Here is an 18,484-nt window from a genome sequence, read left to right as displayed (position 1 = left end):
TTGAGACAGGAAAATCATCTAAACAAATGTAACTGTCTCAAGGCCCAAGTTTTTTTGGTGTTGTTTAGAAAAGTAACTATGAAGAACTCTAATTAAAAGTAATATTCCTTCTACAGAAGTGGAGTCCCTTTACAGCTGAGCCTGTTTATTTAGTTGCTTCCATTTGACTGCTAAACAGCTTACCCTTATTTCAAGAGGTACAGCAGAGGCTATGCACTGGACTGCTATTTCAGTTACAGCCAACAAGTTCCTCTCCTTGATGATCAAATTCCAATTTCCTTAGCTTTCCTTTGATGAAGTTCAAGGAAGACCAGGGAGATAGAATGTTACTGCCCAGATATCCAGAGTCCAGTTTCAAGTTCCCTGGTGTGCTGTACAGCACACACACAGAAGGATCAGATGCGAGCAGCCTAAGACAACAGTGCATTTCCAGCAGCTGTCCCCCAGACCCAGAAGCCCCTAGGACCTGTGTTCCCTCCTTCCACTGCACCCTTTCCCTCCTCTGAGTGGGCACAGTTCCAGCCCTTTGGAGGGCCCTTTATCTTCCTGCCTGACTTGCCTGCCCACAGCTGCATTTTGCAGGTGCTGGCTCAGGGAGGCCTTGCCTCGCACAGGAGAATGAGTGGGACTGCAAACATGCTAATCTGTGAAAATAGGCCACTTCATTTCCACAGCGACAAAGTCACCATCAGCCATTGCGCACATGTGGAGGAGGAGTGTGGGCAGGACAGAGTGGGCCTTTGGCACTGAGGCTGCCTTTGGATGAGCAGGAAAGGGTTGTGGTCCACTGCAACCTGAACTGCAGCCAATCAATCCTTCCTGTTATAAACATATATTATAATACTGGCTTCTCGCAAAGTATAAAGGTAGATACTATATAATGTTAGAAATGCTTTTTGCTGTGTGGATGTAGTTTTCTCTCTTTTTAGCAAGAATGTTAGCAAGTGTGAGCAAGTAAGATAACCTCCAAGCGAGCAGAGGATGAGGCCCAAGGAGCTGCTAATCAACACTTTGTCCAGAGAACAAAAGGGCCCAAAGGCTACTCCGCCCGGAGAACGGGCGGCCAGGAGAGTCCGAGAGCCGCTATCACCGCTCTGCCCGGGGGGCAAAGAGGCCCAAAGCTGCAATCAGCCCTGACTGTCTGGAGAATTAAGAGATCCACCCTACCATCGACTCTTACCTAGCGGGCCCAACCCCAAGAATCAAAAGAAATAAAACCACAAGGCAGAAGACTACGCATGCTCTAAAAAGGCAGAACCAAGGAGTGGCCATGCAGAACAGCTCCAGGAAAAGTTTTAATATGAATAGAGAACAGACAGTAAAAATGGTATAAAAAGGACTCACCTCTAGCATCAGGTGTGCTCTTGGCAGAGCACCAAGGCACCTGGCCGTTACCTCTTTGCTTTATTTTATGTGTCTCTTATTGTCTTTATATTAAACTCTTTCAATTCTCACAGGAGAGTGAACCTCGTTTTTCACATTCCTTAGCATGCTTAAGGCTCCAGGCTGCCCGTCTTCAAGCTGCAGTTGGACTTGAGTGAGAGATGTGGCTGGGTTTTTGTTTCTTTGAACTCAGTAAATCTGGTAATCCCCTTCCCCTGCCTTGGTTACAGGGGGAAAGAGAAGCAAAAATACTTCTGTTTGTTGCTGTAGTTCTTTGGCTTTTAAGGCAGAAATATTCTTCATGCAGTGCCAGCAATGGTATTTTGGGTGAGGTGGGCATGAGCTCTAGGCCTTTGGCTTTTGCAAAAGGAAAAGGAGAAAAAGAGAAAAAAAAGAGAGAAAAAGAGGAGAAAAAGAGAAGAAAAAGAGGAGAAAAAGAGGAGAAAAAGAGGAGAAAAAGAGGAGAAAAAGAGGAGAAAAAGAGGAGAAAAAGAGGAGAAAAAGAGGAGAAAAAGAGGAGAAAAAGAGGAGAAAAAGCAGAAAGGTTTTCCATGGAAAGTGTGTTTGCACCAAGGGAAGTCTGAACCTCATTGGGCTGAAGTTTCACCCTTGCAGGTTCTTGAGAGCTTTTATTGTTAATGGCCACGTCCTGTGACCAAGCTTGATCTGGGGAGGCTTGCAGGAGACTGAAACTTTGGAGAAGTTTGGAACTTTGGAGAAACGTTTGGAGACTGAAACTTGCTGTGGTCAAAACTGCAGGTTTTTGGTTTTGCTTTGGTTTGGTTTTTTCTCCCAGTTTGGAAATTCCACCCCCTCCCCCACCCCCGCCCCATCCTTTTTTTTCTCACCCTTAGGAAGTGCAGGAACAAGGCAGGAGATTTATTTTTGGTCTGAAACTCTCAGCCTCTCCCTCTGTAATAAATACTTTCAGATTCCCAATGCATACATTACAGGTGATGTCATGGGCTGTTTTATATGGGTATGGGAAAAACTACAAGTCCGTGTTTTTAGAACTGTGCCTGGAGGAGAAAGCATTCAGAGGTGTAATGGTTATGGACTTGAATGGACGCAGGGGTGGATGATGCTTAGGAGGACATAAGGGAGCTGTACACACCCAGCCCCAGCTTGTACTTTCCTCCTGCTATACAGATGAAGAGGCAGCAACTAACTGGGGAATGATGAGCAAGGCTGTCAATATTCGGTATGAGAAGTCAGAAGAGGAGTCTCTGCTGAGATCCTGGTAGAAGGGCCACCAGTAGCGTGTTTGTCCATTGCACAAAGTCCCTACACCAGCTGTGCAGTGTTACAGCATGTGCAGCAAAATGTGCCATGATACTACATGAATAAGCAGAGTTATTTCCACAGGCTTTAAAAAATATTACAGCTTTTAAACCAAAGGGGAAAGCCTCCCCAGAGGCTCTGCTGTGAGCCTTGACCCCAGAGCTGGATAATTCATAGTTTGATTTCTCACAGAGGCTGCTCCTACCTTGGAGAGGTCAGAAGAATGGTGTGATGCCTGCAGACGTTGGTCTGTGATTTTTTTTTTTTCTTGAGTTCATTGTTATGGGACTGATTTGACCTTGTCGCCTTGTGCCATGCAAATATTTAAAAAATACCTGCTGTGTCATGAACAAACCTGAGTTGTCCAGCCAAAGCTGAAATTTGGGAAGAGGTTTCATAATTTCAGGAACACCTCTTGCCAGCACATGTTGCAAAGCTTGAGCAAAATGGACTTGGAAGAAAGGACAAGTCTGTACCATTGAGGGATACAGTGAAAATTAAATCAAGATAAGTTGGTATGTCCTCCTTGGATTGATGCACTAATTTAACTGTGGTTTCTGCATCAACTGTCTCCCCAATACCAAGAATGAATGCCACTTTTTTGCAGACTTTTTTGCACGGAATCCTGTGCAAGGGTGTGCAGATACCACTGGTCAGGCAGAGCCATTGGCATCATGAACCCCATAGCTGGAAGCATCAGAAAGAGGAGGATTTTGCTTCAACAGAGCAGACTACCACTGTAACAATCCACATCATTCACTAACTTCCTTAGGGCTATGTGGGCACTACATGAGGTCTTCTGCAAGCAGGTCCACGTGGCTAGTTGTTCTTCTGAGGGAAAGTGGCATTGTTCAGCAAGATGATCTTTTTCCAAACTTCTAAACTTTTATTTTATTTAAGGTAGTTTAAATGCATAATTTTGATAAATCCATCTTCCTTAGAGGGATCCTGCCTTTAAAAATGGAAATGTGGGGGAAGCAGTCTATCCTTATGCAGAGGTGAAACAGATGTTTATTCTCCATGGCTCTGGTCAAGCCTGCACAGACCTAGGGGTAAGCCCAATATTTATGGCTGAACTGGTGCCCATCTGATGCCCACTTTGCATGTTAGCATGATAGCCACAGTAACAGGATGCAGCTTTGTCTTCTATCCCCAGACACCCCATCCCAGTGGGTACAGTTCATCCTCAGGACCAAGCAGGATGAGCAGCACATCCCCCATGACTTGTTCTCTGAACTGGATGAGATCTGTATGAAAGAGGCTGAACATGCTGAGTAGAAAGAAATGGCAAGGTAAATAAATCCCTGCTGCTGGTTGTGATGGGAGAGAAGTGTCTACGCTGGCAGTACCCTTGGGCTCTGCTTTCTGCTTGCTGGAACACAAAGCTTCTGCAGCTGCAGGTGCTAATGTGAGGAGCCTTCTCCTCTTGCCACCTCAGAGCTTTAACAAAGAGGTTGGAGACTCGGAGCTGAAGAGGAGGTAAAAGACAGTATCCTACGTGGCCACTCTGTCCTTGCACAGCCTCTGAGCTGAGGAGCTGCATCACCAATGAATGGATGCAGCTGGACAATTGTTCCAATAGCATCAAAGACACTGAAGGTAATGTCGGAGCCACATCCCTCTGGGAGTGGCCAAGCTTGGGTTGTTACAGCGCCCTTCACTCCCCAATTACCCCTGTCCCAAGAACACATCCTTCTTCAGAAGTCCTGCTAGATCTTTAAATTCTGGAGTCATCTCTCAAGCACTGCTAAGCTGGCTCATTAGATCAATTCCTAAGGCATCCATGGAAACATCTGCTTACTACACTTCAGCCTATTTGTACAGCCCCCAGTATTTCATGTCCTACACTTGGTAGTCTCACTTACTAAGTATTACTTTGTTATACTTATGTGATCTTGCATTACCTGGGGCAGCTTGAACAGTTCAAGTCTTTGTTCTGCACCTATGGCTAAGCTTAACCCTCATACCAACCCTAACCAGAACCCAACTAATGGGACACCCAACTCTCTCTGGCTCTCAGGGAGGAGTGGCAGTCCTCACCTTCCCTTGGTGGCTTTTTCACAGCCTTCCTAACACTGAGTTTCTGCTCTTTGTCTTGCACTGACACCTCACCCTGCCCGAAGCCCATGTCCAACATGAGCCTTGTCCACAAAGGCTGTCTGCCTTGCACGAGGTCTTAGCCATTCAGTCTTCATCAATTCCCAATACCCTCAAAAAAGGAGAATTATATTTAAGCACTTCTCATGGAAGAAGCTGTCTCCACTACAACTTATTAATAGGGCTGGAGATTCCCTAACAGAAAAACAATTTAAAAACCTCTACAACTGACAAAAGTATGCATATGCAACAAATAGTAAAATGAAAAAAACCTCCCCAACTTTCCAGAATTTTTTGGTACACCTTCTTGTCTAAAACTCAGCTCCATGTTATTTCTCCATAGTTATCACTAAAGCATTTTAATAGAATAGTAGATTTTTAATATTCTAGAGCAGAAATCAGGAAGAAGATGGGATCCTCTTCCACAGTTTTGATTTTAAATTTTTAAAGACTCAGTACTGTGGCCAAGGATGAAATAAAACACATGTGAGAGGAAAGAAAAGATAGAAAAGTGGAAGTTTACCACTGACTTCTAATTTAATTTAAGAAGTGATTAGGGAGAAAAAGCTGAGATATATAAATATATGTGTATATATATACACACACACACATACAAATACTCAAAGATGGAAATAGTATTTCTGTAGAATTCCAAAGATTTAAAACAAAGGAGGAATCAAAGTAATAACACATGACAGTATAAAAACTCCAAGAATATACTTAATTGCAATTCTCATTTCATAATTTAACAACAGTTCTAAATCTGCTTCTATGAATCCACAAAAGATACATTGGTAGTGAAATGAAAAGGAAAAAAAGTATGCTTACTCTTGCATGTACTGTACTTATATACTATACCTCCAAAATGGGTTTTTTCACCACTTCTGAAAGACACAGATTGCACTGCAGGTATTTGCCTTTCTAGTGGAGCACGTTAGGGTTTTAGCTCCTATTCTTTAAGGGAGTTTGAGGATTTGTCTCACAAGATTTTTCACAGTATTAGAAAAACAAATCATTAAAATCTAAATTAGAAGCTTTCCTAAAACTAATGCCATAAAGAGTGAGCAATGATGACACATTATACTGTGATTTGCAAGGCAATGAAAGACCAGAAGTTTACAAAAATGAAGTGACTGACGTATCTATCAACTGCAAATCCTCTGCAACAAGTGGTGAAATTGGAAGTCAGTCATCAAAAGGGCACAAATCAGTAGTCAGTCTAAAAGATGAACCAACATGAAAAAATACAATTTTGTGCAGTTGGTCAGAGACCAATACAGCAAAATCAGTTAAAGTTTGATGATTAATGATGAGATTCTCAAAACTCTCTGATAAATTCAGAGTAGAAGTTCCAAAGTCACACCATTGTTCCTGGAAATCCCATATCTAAAACACTTGGTTTTGCTTTCTGTTTCTTCTTTTCCATACTACTATCCAGCCACTTTATATATCAAATTGTATACTATTAGCACAAGATTTATTTTTTTATGTGTAATTCCTAAAGAACACCATGAAAATAAAAAATCTAAACTTAAATCAAATTGGAATTGTATTTATTTCACCTCTCAAACTTTGTAACATTCACTACTACTTACATACCTGAAATACAATTCTGTTTCACAACAGCTTCTATATCTACAAATGTGGAAACCACATACAGTTTTGCATTAAGAACAAAAATCTACTGCTCAATGAGCAGTCTGCAAAATAGTAACAGTTCACGGTAACTCTTTCTTTCTTACCTGACTGCCAATATTAACCCACCGCCAAGAAATTGTAACACAACCCCAAAAGAAAGGGCGTAAGTTTAACATATAAAATTATATTTAATCATTTGTGCAGATGTTTGGTCTATAGATGAAAACAGTTTCAGGGTAAATACTTACATATTGCTCAAAAATGCTTCAAGGAAAATAAAAATTTATCTGAGACATGCCCTGAGCTATCTAGACTCCTTAATAGTGCAATGTTGCAGTGATGCCTGGTTTCACCCTGGCTTTTGCAAATGAAACACAGTAACTGCTCACAGAGCTCCTAAATGGCTGACACAGCACAGTATTATATGTACTATAGCAGTTCTTGTAGCTTTGCCAAGTTTCTCTCCATCCACTGGATATTGAGCTGAATTGTATCAATTGCCTCTTTTACACAACGCAGTTGAGAACTCTCCTCTGACTTTGACTCAAAAAATGACTTGACCTGCATAGCAAGAAAAAAGAAAGAAAAAGAAGATCTTAATTAAAATCAACACTAGCCAGACAAATAGGTTCAGTAGCAAAGGCTACACACATGTTGCAGAAAATCAATTTTTGAGAATTGTTTGTATCTATGCAGTAAGTAAACCTCTCAAAGGAGCTCCCAAAATGAAAGAAAAGCATTTTTCATGAATACAGCAGCCATAACTCATTCGTTTTCAATATATCATTTCACCAATAAACAGAAATTGATTTACCATATCACAAAGCCAACAGAGAGTACGCAGAGTTCTGGAAAATGAGTCCTATTCTGTGACACAGAATTGGTTGTTGCAAGCAACCCTCTTCAGCATTCTGGAACAGCCCCCACACCCAATCATCATTATACCTGTCAATGCTAACAGTTAAAGTATTATAGGTCAAACCATTAACAACTATCTCTACCAAATTATCTGAATGAAAACATTAGACTAAATCTTGAATGATTCTTGATATATTAACTTCAAGACCTTGTTAGAGAAGATGACAGAGCTTTCTAAAAGCTATTAAACAATTATTGACTGATACTCAATTTCCACTATAACTCTTTGGGATTGCTGACAGGAAAAAACAGCATAAAGCCATTTTTGGTTTGCCATTTTATGGCACATAAAAATGTATCACATTTCAGAGGTACAAAAAGCATAGCTTGTTTACAAATTCTAGACCAAAATTATATACAGATCAAATCATTATTTTGTGAGACAGTGTGTTCCAGTGCATAGGAAAACACAACAGTATAAACCAATAACTGCGTTCAACTCTGTAATGCAACTCTGTCACAGACTCAGTATATAATCTCCCAGTGTTTATGGATATATTTGCCATGTTTGGAATAGGGAAAGCAACTGATGTATATCCTCACAAAAGGGTGTCGAGGATATAAATAACATGTGAACATGTGTATTCATCATCGTTCAACTAAATGAAAACATCATTGGCCCTAGAAGATACCCCTTTCTGGTAGATTGAGCCACCAACCTCAAGCAGATGTGCCTTCGTTGCAAACTGAGAAGTTGACCAGCTAATGATATTCTGGATAGTATATGAGCCTAGGTGAAACCTGAAAGACAAACAAGTATTTTCAGCTAGGAGACACTTTAAGATGGAGTTTTGGTAAATGTATACATTCTTTTCTACTATTTCTACATTTTTGTTTAGCAGTTGGAAATTATTAAAAGCACTTAAATTCAGTGCCTTACATTACAACTACAAACCTTATTTTTCAAAAGAAATATACCGTCCTAGAAATCCAAGCCTCTAGCTCCCTATTCCCTCTAAAAATGTAACATAAGAGCAAAAGCCATGGAAAATTTTCAAACTTCTATCACAAGTCAAATAGTAAAGAACTGAGGACACCATACAATGAATATCAAGATCCGTATTTGTGGTATGTATGTGTTCTAAAGCTCTACTATAATTGAACTTGCAACCAGGTTTCGTTTCAAGTGAAGTAACTTTGTAATATTGGTTATGAAGGGCTTCCTAGAGCAGAAGTTTTCACTGAGGAGAAACTTTTTTAGTAATGTGAAACTGTTTAAAATCAAAGCTGGGATTTAGAAATACAGGTTTCTAGTACTGTTAGATTTTGAAGACTTGGGGGGGGTCAGCTTTCCTGCTGGGTACCCTTCAAACCCAGTTAAAGAGAACAGATTTCTGAAGCAAGTGGGATATTTTGGTTACTTGGTTTTAGGAGTGCTGTAACAATGCAGAAAAAATAAATGCTGAATTAATTCTCTGGATCATCTTCTGAATCCATCTGATCCACATAAATATCCTGCAACTGAACCAATCATCTTAGAGACAGCAACCTTTCACGGAAAATTAAGATCAAGATTGTTTAGAATTATGCTGAGGTTCTAGGAAGCTCCAAAGTCCCATCAACAACTGGTGAGACTTCAAAACTTACGTAGCAAGTTATGTTTGTAACCTCTGATTTTAAAACATTATTTACTATTTTAATATGAATCTTTTTATATGAATGCAACTATTCATTGTCTTGTTTGAAAGAAACAAACAGGTGCTTTTGCCACTGTGAGTTTGAAGTTTCAGCTGCATGAAAAGCCTTACTTTCGTACAAGCTTTTCCCAGTTCTCTTTGACGAAGTCCCAGGCCAGCAAATACCCAGGCAAACTCTGGCTAACAGTTGCTATGATATGTGAAAGCTCCTGTGACCTGATGATTTCTCCTTCAAGACTGTTCTGCATTAGCCTAGGAGACAAAGCATATGAAAAGAGACAGGAAAAAAACTTCTATTCATATGTTCACATGGGTTTCCCAAAAGTCCTCAATTAGATGGAAAAAGTTTACATAATACATCAAGCAAGCAACTTCTGGCATCTGGAAGAAACCGATGTTACATTTTATTACAACAACTGTACTTACTCAGCTTTAATTTCCAGAAATCAGAGTGACCTTAGCTCTAAACCAAGTACCTGAATTTTCATTGGTGTTGGAAAAGATGAAGTAAATTCTAATAGTTTGTAAAAGAAAAACAATACATCAAAGAGGTAAGAGAGGGAAGCTGGATTAGCAGGAGAAGTTTGTGCTCTCTATGAAGTACTGAGATTTAGTCCATAGAGGGGAACATAATGTAAAGTCAAAATGTCACCTAAAGAAAGGGAAAAAGAAAAGAAAAAAAAACCCAAGCAAAAAAATACCTCAACTTGTGGGAGACAGAGGAGTAGAAACTCCTGCAATTAAAGGAGGCTTTGATTTACAACCCTGGAAGAGACTAGGTCTGGCTTAATTGACAGAGATTTGTGGACTTTAAGCAAAAGGATTACAAACTTGTGTTCCTATCATTATAAGTAAAATTGTACACTGGGTGTTTTGGTGAAGGGTTTTAAAATATAATAGTATGGTTTTATATAGTTTAAGTTAAGAATGTAGATGGTATAAGAGAGACATCTGTGTGTACGTGACATGAGAAGTTACTGGTCAAGACACAGCTGCATTGCAGTGAGAAGTGCCACAGGTGATAGGTCATAAATCCAAAACAAAGTGTCGTTTTAAGTATCTATTGGATTAGAAAGTTATAAATTATTATGTAACCCTAAATCTTGTGACTAGTCGCCATTACTCGGAGGTGTTGTAAAATCTCACGCCTCGACTGATGCATTTGTTATTTTAAACAATAAATTCGTGTAATTGCATAGTCCCATCCCTTGAAGTTATCTTCCTCCGACATGTGAAAGCGCGGGAAACGGACATCAACTAGTTTTTGATTATAAAGGTATACTAATCTTTTAAGGTTCTATAGAACAGCCTGCAATTTTGTTACCCATACTGCAAAATCTAAAATTTTCTGTTACCAGTAGTACAAAGCCTTTCAGTTAAATTCTTTCCTCTTTATGCATATTCAGAATTTGGTCTTTTGTGCTTCTCTATTACATAAGTTATTTTCAAGTAAAAAATGTCAGGTTCTTCATGTGTATAGAAGCCTGTGCAAAACATTTGGATGGATTTTCTTTAGCAATCAGAAATGTTTTCAGCAGTAGAAAAAAGACAATGCACTTTTCCAAGAAGATTGTTATCACTTGTAATTCACACAGCATACAACTTTTTGGCTTCTTCATACCAGATCAGCTTTCTGGCATCTTCTGTGCTGGCCAAGGCTTTAATCATTTTGCTTTTCTCTGCTTCAGAAACTGAAGAGGAGTACATCTTCAGGAGGAATTCCCAGCCATCATTAGACTTGGCTCCAACTGCAAATATGGCTTTCATAACATCACTAGGCAGACTACAGGGAAAAACAAAATCAACAAAACAAATAAACTAAGGGGGCACAAAAATGCTCACCTGAGAAAAGAAGAAAGAAGTCACAAAATTAAAAGATTAACCTGAAAGAGATGCCTCTCTTTCGAGCAATTTGATTCTGCAGCAATTGTTAAAGTTTGCTGGACTGAATTCATGCCAATCTAATACTTTCAGTCACTAGGAAAAAGCAAATAATTTAGTTGCATGAAAACAAAGTAAATTGTACAAAAAACCTGAGAATTTTCTATGACTCAAAACACAAATGAATCCAGTGCAGAATGAATTCTGCATGATAAAAAAGTGTGCTTTGGCTTTGCCACTAAGTAATCTTCTCTCAACATGTAGCTCAGGAAAGGCAGATGACAGCAATTTGTGGCTGGTTTTGCTGTCACACTTAATGACACTGGAGACAAAGTCTAGCGCAGTCATCCTCTCACTGTGAAACAGCAATTACTTTTACACATGGAACAGTTAAAGACAGATTTATGTTCTTTATCAATACTAAGCAGGTGGGGTGGTGTGATGGGGGTTTTTTTTCATTGTTCTGTTTGTTGTTGGGGTATCTTTCCCCAATATAATGGTGGCAGTGTAACAGGAAAACAGATGAGTAAAAGAAGTGGAAACTCAGTTTTTGTGGTACCTTATTGTTCCGTTAGACTTCATCCACGTCTCAAACATCTCAGTGGCAGTTGTTCTACAGTTTCTTATATCATGGGTGCAGGCAAAAGCCAGCAGTGTTGACCGGAGCTCTCGTTCAGACAAGGTCCCATCATCTGTCCAGTGCTGTTGATCAATTTTATCCCCAAGCAAGTGCTCTATTCTACGCTAAAGGAGGAAAAACTTACTAGCAATAGTTAATTCCTTCCAAGAGGATTTTTTATATACAAAATTAGTTTAAAATAAGAAAAAAAAGTTGAGCTTTAGAACTGTGGAAGCTACACATTGTAGTTTTTCATCTATTTATTCCAATTTACGCATGTTGTTTCTTAACTGTAGGAATAAGTATCACATAGCACATAAATCTGAAAGGTGGGCCAGGTTACATCTTAAATTGCACACGGAAACTTAAGACTACTCTTCAAGCCATGGCTCAGGCTGGCTTGTAAACAGCTTACAACCTCAACTAACTACAACTTCTGTATGTTTCTTTTAACTTTACCAAGTCACAGTTAATATACCTTTGTTTAACACAAAGAAACAACTTTTGTCTGTCTATAGGCTGAACACCCTTCAGTTTTGTAGTTCTGTAGCTTGCCAAAACCACAGCTGGATGCCTGATCAGCTACCGCATCTCAGCTGAAACTTTTGAACTTAAATAAAACTGCATAGACACTGCATTGCAAACCAGAGTGTGGGATGTTTATAGCAGGTATGTAACAACTTTGGGTAAATTAAAAGAGTGCTTTTTGTTTCTTATGTTTCCTTAAGCACTTGCTAATTATCCCTACCTAGCATAAAGAAAAAACACCTGCTATTTTACCTAATCATTTAATAATTTTCTTATAGACTAAATCCCTTTACTGACATTTTACAACATAAAGCAGCAAGGATCATTTTAAACCAGTGCATGAATACGGAGAAGAAGCTCCATAATAAGAAGGTAAACAGAGAAATGATAAGACATATCCTCTTCAAGAACTGAACCTACAGTATTGATTTCACTGCAAAGCCTGTAGCACTATATTGTATTAATCTATTACACAACTGGAACAGAACAGTGACAACTATCCTTGTGTTTCTATTTTTACAGAAAACAGTACAATTTTTTTCTCCTGTCTCTCTACAGAGCAATTAGATTTCCAGCCACTCTAACTTTTGAAAATAACTTTTCTATATAAGAAAAGTACATGGATTCTGTTTAATTACATATTTGTGCTAAATTGACCTGTATGGACACTTTAAGATAGCCCCAGACACCACTGTGTTCCCACTGCACCACACTCCCTACAAAACAGTTTGGGGCATATGGGTATGGTATGGAAACAGGGGAAGGAGAGGGGAAGAAGCTGATCCAAAAAATGTAGCATTTTGAAAAGAAATCATTAGAAAAAGCTGGCAAGACTGGTAACTCTCTAGAATCCCCATCCAACTTAGTGAAATTACTGAGTATGTTCAGCAGTCAACACGTAAAAAGATAATGTAACTATAAAGAACATTATAGCTAATTATTTCAAATTATAATTTATGAAAAAGTAAGACATACCATGACTCGTCCTGCCAGTTGTTGTTCACCCTTTTTGTCTAAAAGGTTGTATATAAGACTCAGCTGAAACAAAGCTTGAGTAAGTGGTGCAGTGCAGTTCTCTTTGTTAAGGTAATCAATCAACTCAAAGGCCTTTTCCAGAGACTCTCTTCCTAGACTATGGGTAAATGAAAACAAACATTAAAATGGATTACAAAACAAATGTACTCCCTGAAACAAGATCAGAACTGATGCTTTCCATTACACTAACAGAGAAATAAGACACTAAAGAAAACAGTGTCTGCCAGAAATGGAAACTATCATGTGGCTCTATGTGATCCCAATAAATAGATGATGCTATAAAGAACAGGAAGATAACATCTAGCACCAATATGGAAGCATCAGTGAACAGTTCCAACAAGGCTATTGACTGAATTAAAATGTCTCTAATGCAGTTGTTTCTAGAAACCAAATCTCATGTCTTCTGACTTGGAAAAAACTCCAAACAAGTATTAAACCTGTTGTCCCATACAGAAGTCTTACCGTGCAAGGTTGAAGATATTGTTGATCAAATTCGCTCTGTCTTTAGGACTCAGAGCAGTGTGGTTTTTTTTCAACAGGTCAATCAGTATTTTCCAGTCTTCAGCATAGTGTACTATGTAATAGCCATTCATGTCCACATTGAATTTTATCCATTCCACCTCTTCTGGAAGTTCAATGACAGCTAGTGGACAGACAGTATGTTATCAGCAGAAACAAATATTTAACAACTGTTTGTTCAAATCAAAGTCTATGAAGTAGACTAGTTTCAGAGAGTGAATTCTTTCATGCTATTTCCCCGTACTACGAAGAAGGAAAAGCCAGTACAAAGGTTTCGAAAGGCTCAAAAATTCCAGGTTGTACTTCCTCATCCTTCTTCCTACATCTGATTGAATGAACATTATCACAGTCTGCCCCAAGCTGCATCAGTTAATTCCTCTCCTTCTGTCCAGTCCTTCTTTCAAACAGCCCCATCTACTGTTCCAAATACAGTATCTTCCTACACAATTAAATAAAATAAATATTTCAGTGGAAAGTTACTTCCTAACATTTCAACAAACCGGCAGACCAACTTTCACATTTCTTGCTCTCTAAAGACCCTGCAGTTTGAGAGATTGTGTGTATGCACTGTGATGAGAAGCATAGGCTTTTACAAATTTCAAACCTGTGCTTCTGTTCCAGTTGCTGTCATTTATTTATACATACATGCTATAGGGAACCAACTCTCTGATGATGACAACAGCAGCAGTGCTTTGCTCCAGATCTCTGTAATTACTTTGTACCTGTATGTTTTCACCTTCACATCTTACTCAAGGGTGTTCTCAGAAAAATCATGTCAACTTGCTACCAAAGTTATGAGTCACATACCTGACTTCTGATCCAGTAAATATGCATTAGTACAATGGGTAAAGTTGCACCTATTTGTAATGTAAGTGAGAGGAATATGCCACAGGTAACTGCAAAGGAAAACAAATGTTAACTGACATACTATATACATACTATCGCTCTTGAATGGTTTGTTTTGTTTCATTTTAAGCACTTTTGTATACTAGTAATACTAGAATCACTGAATGCTAGAATAATAAAGTATAAATCTCACCTATATAATCAGGACATGATGAAAGAATAAATGCACAGCATGCACAGAAATTAATTTTTTAGTTCCACCATGTTGAGAAATGAGTAAATTTTATAGAACAGCTTGGAAGAAAAGGTTTTAGAAAAGACCTTTTAAGGTCATCTAGTTCAGCTCCCCTGCAATGAGCAGGGACATCTTCAACTAGATCATGATGCTCAGAGTCCCATTCAACCTGGCCCTGAATGTTTTCAGGGATGGGGCATTGACCACCTCCCTGGGCTACCACTGCCACTGTTTCACCACCCTTACTGTAAAAATACTATTCCTTATAGTATAGTCTAAATCTACCCTTTTTTATTTTAAAACCATTGCTCCTTGTCCTATCACTACAGGACCTGCTAAAATGTCTGTCCCCATCTTTCTTTTAAGTACCTGAAAGAGTGCAGTGAGTTTTCCCCAGAGCCTTTTGTCCTCCAGGGCGAACAGCCCAAACTGTCTTGTCTGTCCTTGTACGAGAGGTGTTCTGTCCATCTGATCATTTTTGTGAACCTCATCCGGACTCACTCCAACAGGTCCCTGTCCTTCCTGTGCTGGGGACCCCAGAGCTGGATGCAGTGTTCCAGGTGGGGTCTTACTAGAGGGGAGCAGAGGGGCAGAATCCCCTCCCTCCCCTGCTGCCCACACTGCTTTGGATGCACCTCAAGATACAGCTGGAATTCTGGGCTGTGTGTGCACACTGCTGACTTGTGTCCAGTACCACCAGTCCCCCCAAGTCCTCCTTTACAAGGCTGCTCTTGATCTGCTCATCCCCCAGCCTGTTGATATCAGAGGCTGCCCTGACCAAGGGTCCACTGCTCAAGTTTGTCCAGATCCTTCTGGATAGCATCCCTTCCCCCAAGCACATCAACTGCACTGCTCAGCTTGGTGTCATCCACAAATTCTCTGCAGGGGCACTTGATCTCACTGTGAACGTCATTGATGAAGATCTTAAAATGCAGCAGTCCCAATATGGACCCCTGATGGACTCCACTTTTCCTAGTACTTCTTTCCCAGTTCCAGCATGCTAGGTAGCTTGTCCAAAATCATATAGACAGTAAATCTCTGGCTGCATCAGAAATTCATCCAGTACTATTTTTACCTGAGTCCAACATTGTTTTTCTGATCTTTTACAAGTTTTAACTAAAATAAAAAATGATCCAAGTACAAGACTCAGATACCAATCCATGGTATAGAAACCATAATTAATTGCATACCACAAAGACTTTCTTAAGTGAACTGCAAGCTGGAAGAATAAGTGCTAAGGAGGCTCATAATGATGATAAGGACTTGGCTATTTAGAGAAAACACAGGTCTGAGTGGGATGAAAGAAGCTGCACATATTAATTTGATTTTGACAGGGACCCCCTCTATGTATGACTCACACAGAGTGCTCTTCTTCAAAACCTTTTCATGCATGCACCAAATTTACATCAATTAGAAACAGAAATTACTTAGATTAAAAAATCTTTCCCTTCCTCCCTTATCTGTCAACCCAACATTGCTTTTCTTCCTGCGCATAACCAAAATAAAACAGAGCCCTCTAAATTCCTACATTTCAAGAGACAAATTTCTTTCACAGACCTAATTTTTGCAAGATGGTGCAAAGGACTCAGTTCCTGTTAGAACTTCAAACAACTGAATAAAACCAGCAAAATCCCAGAAGAATTCACACTTTCATATTTTTGTTAGAACACTTTTGAGGGTAATAAGGTAAGTTATATTTGTAGTAAATGAAATTTTAAAATTACCAACTGCCACATCTTTGCTTCTTCAGTATTTGCATATGTACTTCCTTTTAGGTTTTGGTACAATGGATGTTGCCTCTGTTATATATTCAGTCATTTGATGTCATGCATTAGTGTCATCTTAAAATTTCAAAGCCAAGAAAGCATTGATTTGAGATTCTCTACTTTCCTCTAGCAAAGCCCAAGATGTACACTGAGTTTTGGCAGTAAGAAGCAGAAGCTCTAAAGTAGGATGCATGCATCTGTAACTTCTGTAAAACTTCTGCAACCTGCCTTTCTTCAGATTCTTGTTAAACACACAGAACTTCCTCAAATGTAGAGAAACCTTTACTTATGAGATCTGCCTTTTGGTATTGAAAGCCAACTCATGATGTCAAGCTTAAAAGCTTCAGGAAAGGATGCATGTAAGAAACTCAGATTACAAAGGGTGTCACCAATTTTTACCAGTTGCTTCAGTGGAAATAGACATGGGTCTTCAGGTAGATACTAGATGTGTGAGTTTCTGTGCTGAATTCTCTATTACTACCTGCCTCCAAAGGAAACACTAAAAGGCCTGAATACAAGTGAGAAAGATACACAAGGTTTAAGACAGCAGCTTGCTTTTAATGGATAAAAGGTATTGAGAAGGTAATAACCTTGCATCTGATGTCCAATTTTCTGGTTCCACACGATACAAAAATTTCTCTTGTTGTACTGAAATAATCTTTCCCTTTCGGACAACAGTGACTAAAGGAAATCCTTTATGCACAATCCAAGTCTTCATCATTTTTTTTACATCTAGTGTTCCATTGGTAATCTGTAAAAACAATCATAACATAACAAGAAAATAGCAAATGGAGAACACTTAACTTTCTTCTTAAGTTACCGATTAAGTGGTAGCATGATTTTGCATCTGTAAACAGTTGCTTTGACAGCAAACTTGTACATTTCATAAGCAACAATTTAGGGGAGCAAGTAGTTTTTATTTTAAGTTGAGGGAATCCTAGCCAAGCAGTAGAAAGACAAACTGGAAACATCAGGTAAGTTGAACTGATATTGTAGTAAGGGTGGAGAGACAATGTTACAGAAGAGAAAGCTACAGTAAGATCCCAAACTCTTCCCATCCTTTCTCTTTCCTTATTGGTATGCTGACATTATGCGAGTGTTTCAAGTTGAAAAATCTTTTTTAAATTCTGAAATTAATATTAGAAATCGAAGTACAGCGATGGTATTTGTACAACAAACCCACATATCCTTTATAAATTTATTTTTTCCCCCTACCACTTACCAGCCTTTGCATAGCTTTACCTTTGACTTCTAATCTTCTAATCTCTAAGGAACATCCCCTCTGAGAACAAGTACTTTATAATGGCTATGTATTACCATCTCTTTTTTAGCAGAGAAAACATTTTACCCTGAAAAAGATAGTATGTCCCCCAACTTGCAAAAATGTGTTTTAGGCTGAGCTATCAGGAACATAAGGAAATTAATACATCATTATTCAAGTTACATTAACTTTTACCAACCTATACTGTGTCTTTCAATAGTTCAGAGAAGCATCTTACTGCCCACTGTTCTCTGTTCAAGCCTGTAATATGTACAGTTCACCCTTATGGGAAAATACGATACTATTTATGTAGAGAATGACCATAAACCTTCAACAGGGGTTTCAATTTCAGAGAAGCAATTCTATATCAAACACTTCAGATTTATAGAATTTGAAGTCTGCATGTTTGGGTTTTTTTACTTTTTACATACTCCCCCAAACCACTCTGGCTAAATCCTCTTTCTCTGTCTTATTATCTCAAGCTTTAACTGGTACTACAGTGTTGCCCACTGCTGGCTACCTAAAGACTGGCAGAAAGGTTTGTGTGTAATCTGTAGACACATGAGTAACTTTGAAATTTGCTCCGCTGAAATAATTCTATTCCAATATAAAATCCCAAATCACCTGAAATAAACCAATTATTTGAAATTATTGGTTCACAGTTCATCTTCGCAAGAATTTATTGTCAATATTTTCTTGACATCTCTTCTTTGAACAGCAGCTCCTAACTTCAATGAAAACAACACAAGAAAATGATTTCATCCTTCTAGGTAATGTATACCAAAGTTTTCTTGCCATGTTGATGTTTCTTTTAATGCCCATGCATTTTCTCATCTTCAC

The 18,484-nt window shown here is 38.9% G+C and overlaps 1 protein-coding gene across 2 annotated transcripts in view; it reads right to left on the bottom strand.

Annotated features, from left to right (window-relative positions):
• Positions 1 to 6,297: 6,297 nt before the first annotated feature.
• The window catches only part of LOC121662412 (leucyl and cystinyl aminopeptidase), a 54,972-nt gene continuing 42,785 nt past the window's right edge, over positions 6,298 to 18,484 (bottom strand). For both annotated transcript variants that reach the window (XM_042023532.1, XM_042023531.1), the window contains 9 exons: positions 16,974 to 17,134; positions 14,344 to 14,432; positions 13,480 to 13,660; positions 12,958 to 13,114; positions 11,395 to 11,579; positions 10,576 to 10,737; positions 9,066 to 9,206; positions 7,977 to 8,058; positions 6,298 to 6,960 (listed from right to left, as the gene is read on the bottom strand). In XM_042023532.1, coding sequence (XP_041879466.1) covers positions 6,829 to 6,960; positions 7,977 to 8,058; positions 9,066 to 9,206; positions 10,576 to 10,737; positions 11,395 to 11,579; positions 12,958 to 13,114; positions 13,480 to 13,660; positions 14,344 to 14,432; positions 16,974 to 17,134 — 1,290 coding nt within the window. In that variant the 3' untranslated portion in view covers positions 6,298 to 6,828. The remainder of the gene's footprint in view (positions 6,961 to 7,976; positions 8,059 to 9,065; positions 9,207 to 10,575; positions 10,738 to 11,394; positions 11,580 to 12,957; positions 13,115 to 13,479; positions 13,661 to 14,343; positions 14,433 to 16,973; positions 17,135 to 18,484) is intronic.

Source organism: Corvus kubaryi, unplaced genomic scaffold, assembly GCF_017639235.1.
Source record: "Corvus kubaryi isolate FWS band 111438036 unplaced genomic scaffold, C.kubaryi_AGA036_p1.0 37249, whole genome shotgun sequence".
Taxonomy (NCBI): domain Eukaryota; kingdom Metazoa; phylum Chordata; class Aves; order Passeriformes; family Corvidae; genus Corvus; species Corvus kubaryi.
Note: the sequence above shows the minus strand (reverse complement) of the source record. Positions and strands in the feature narration are given on the sequence as shown.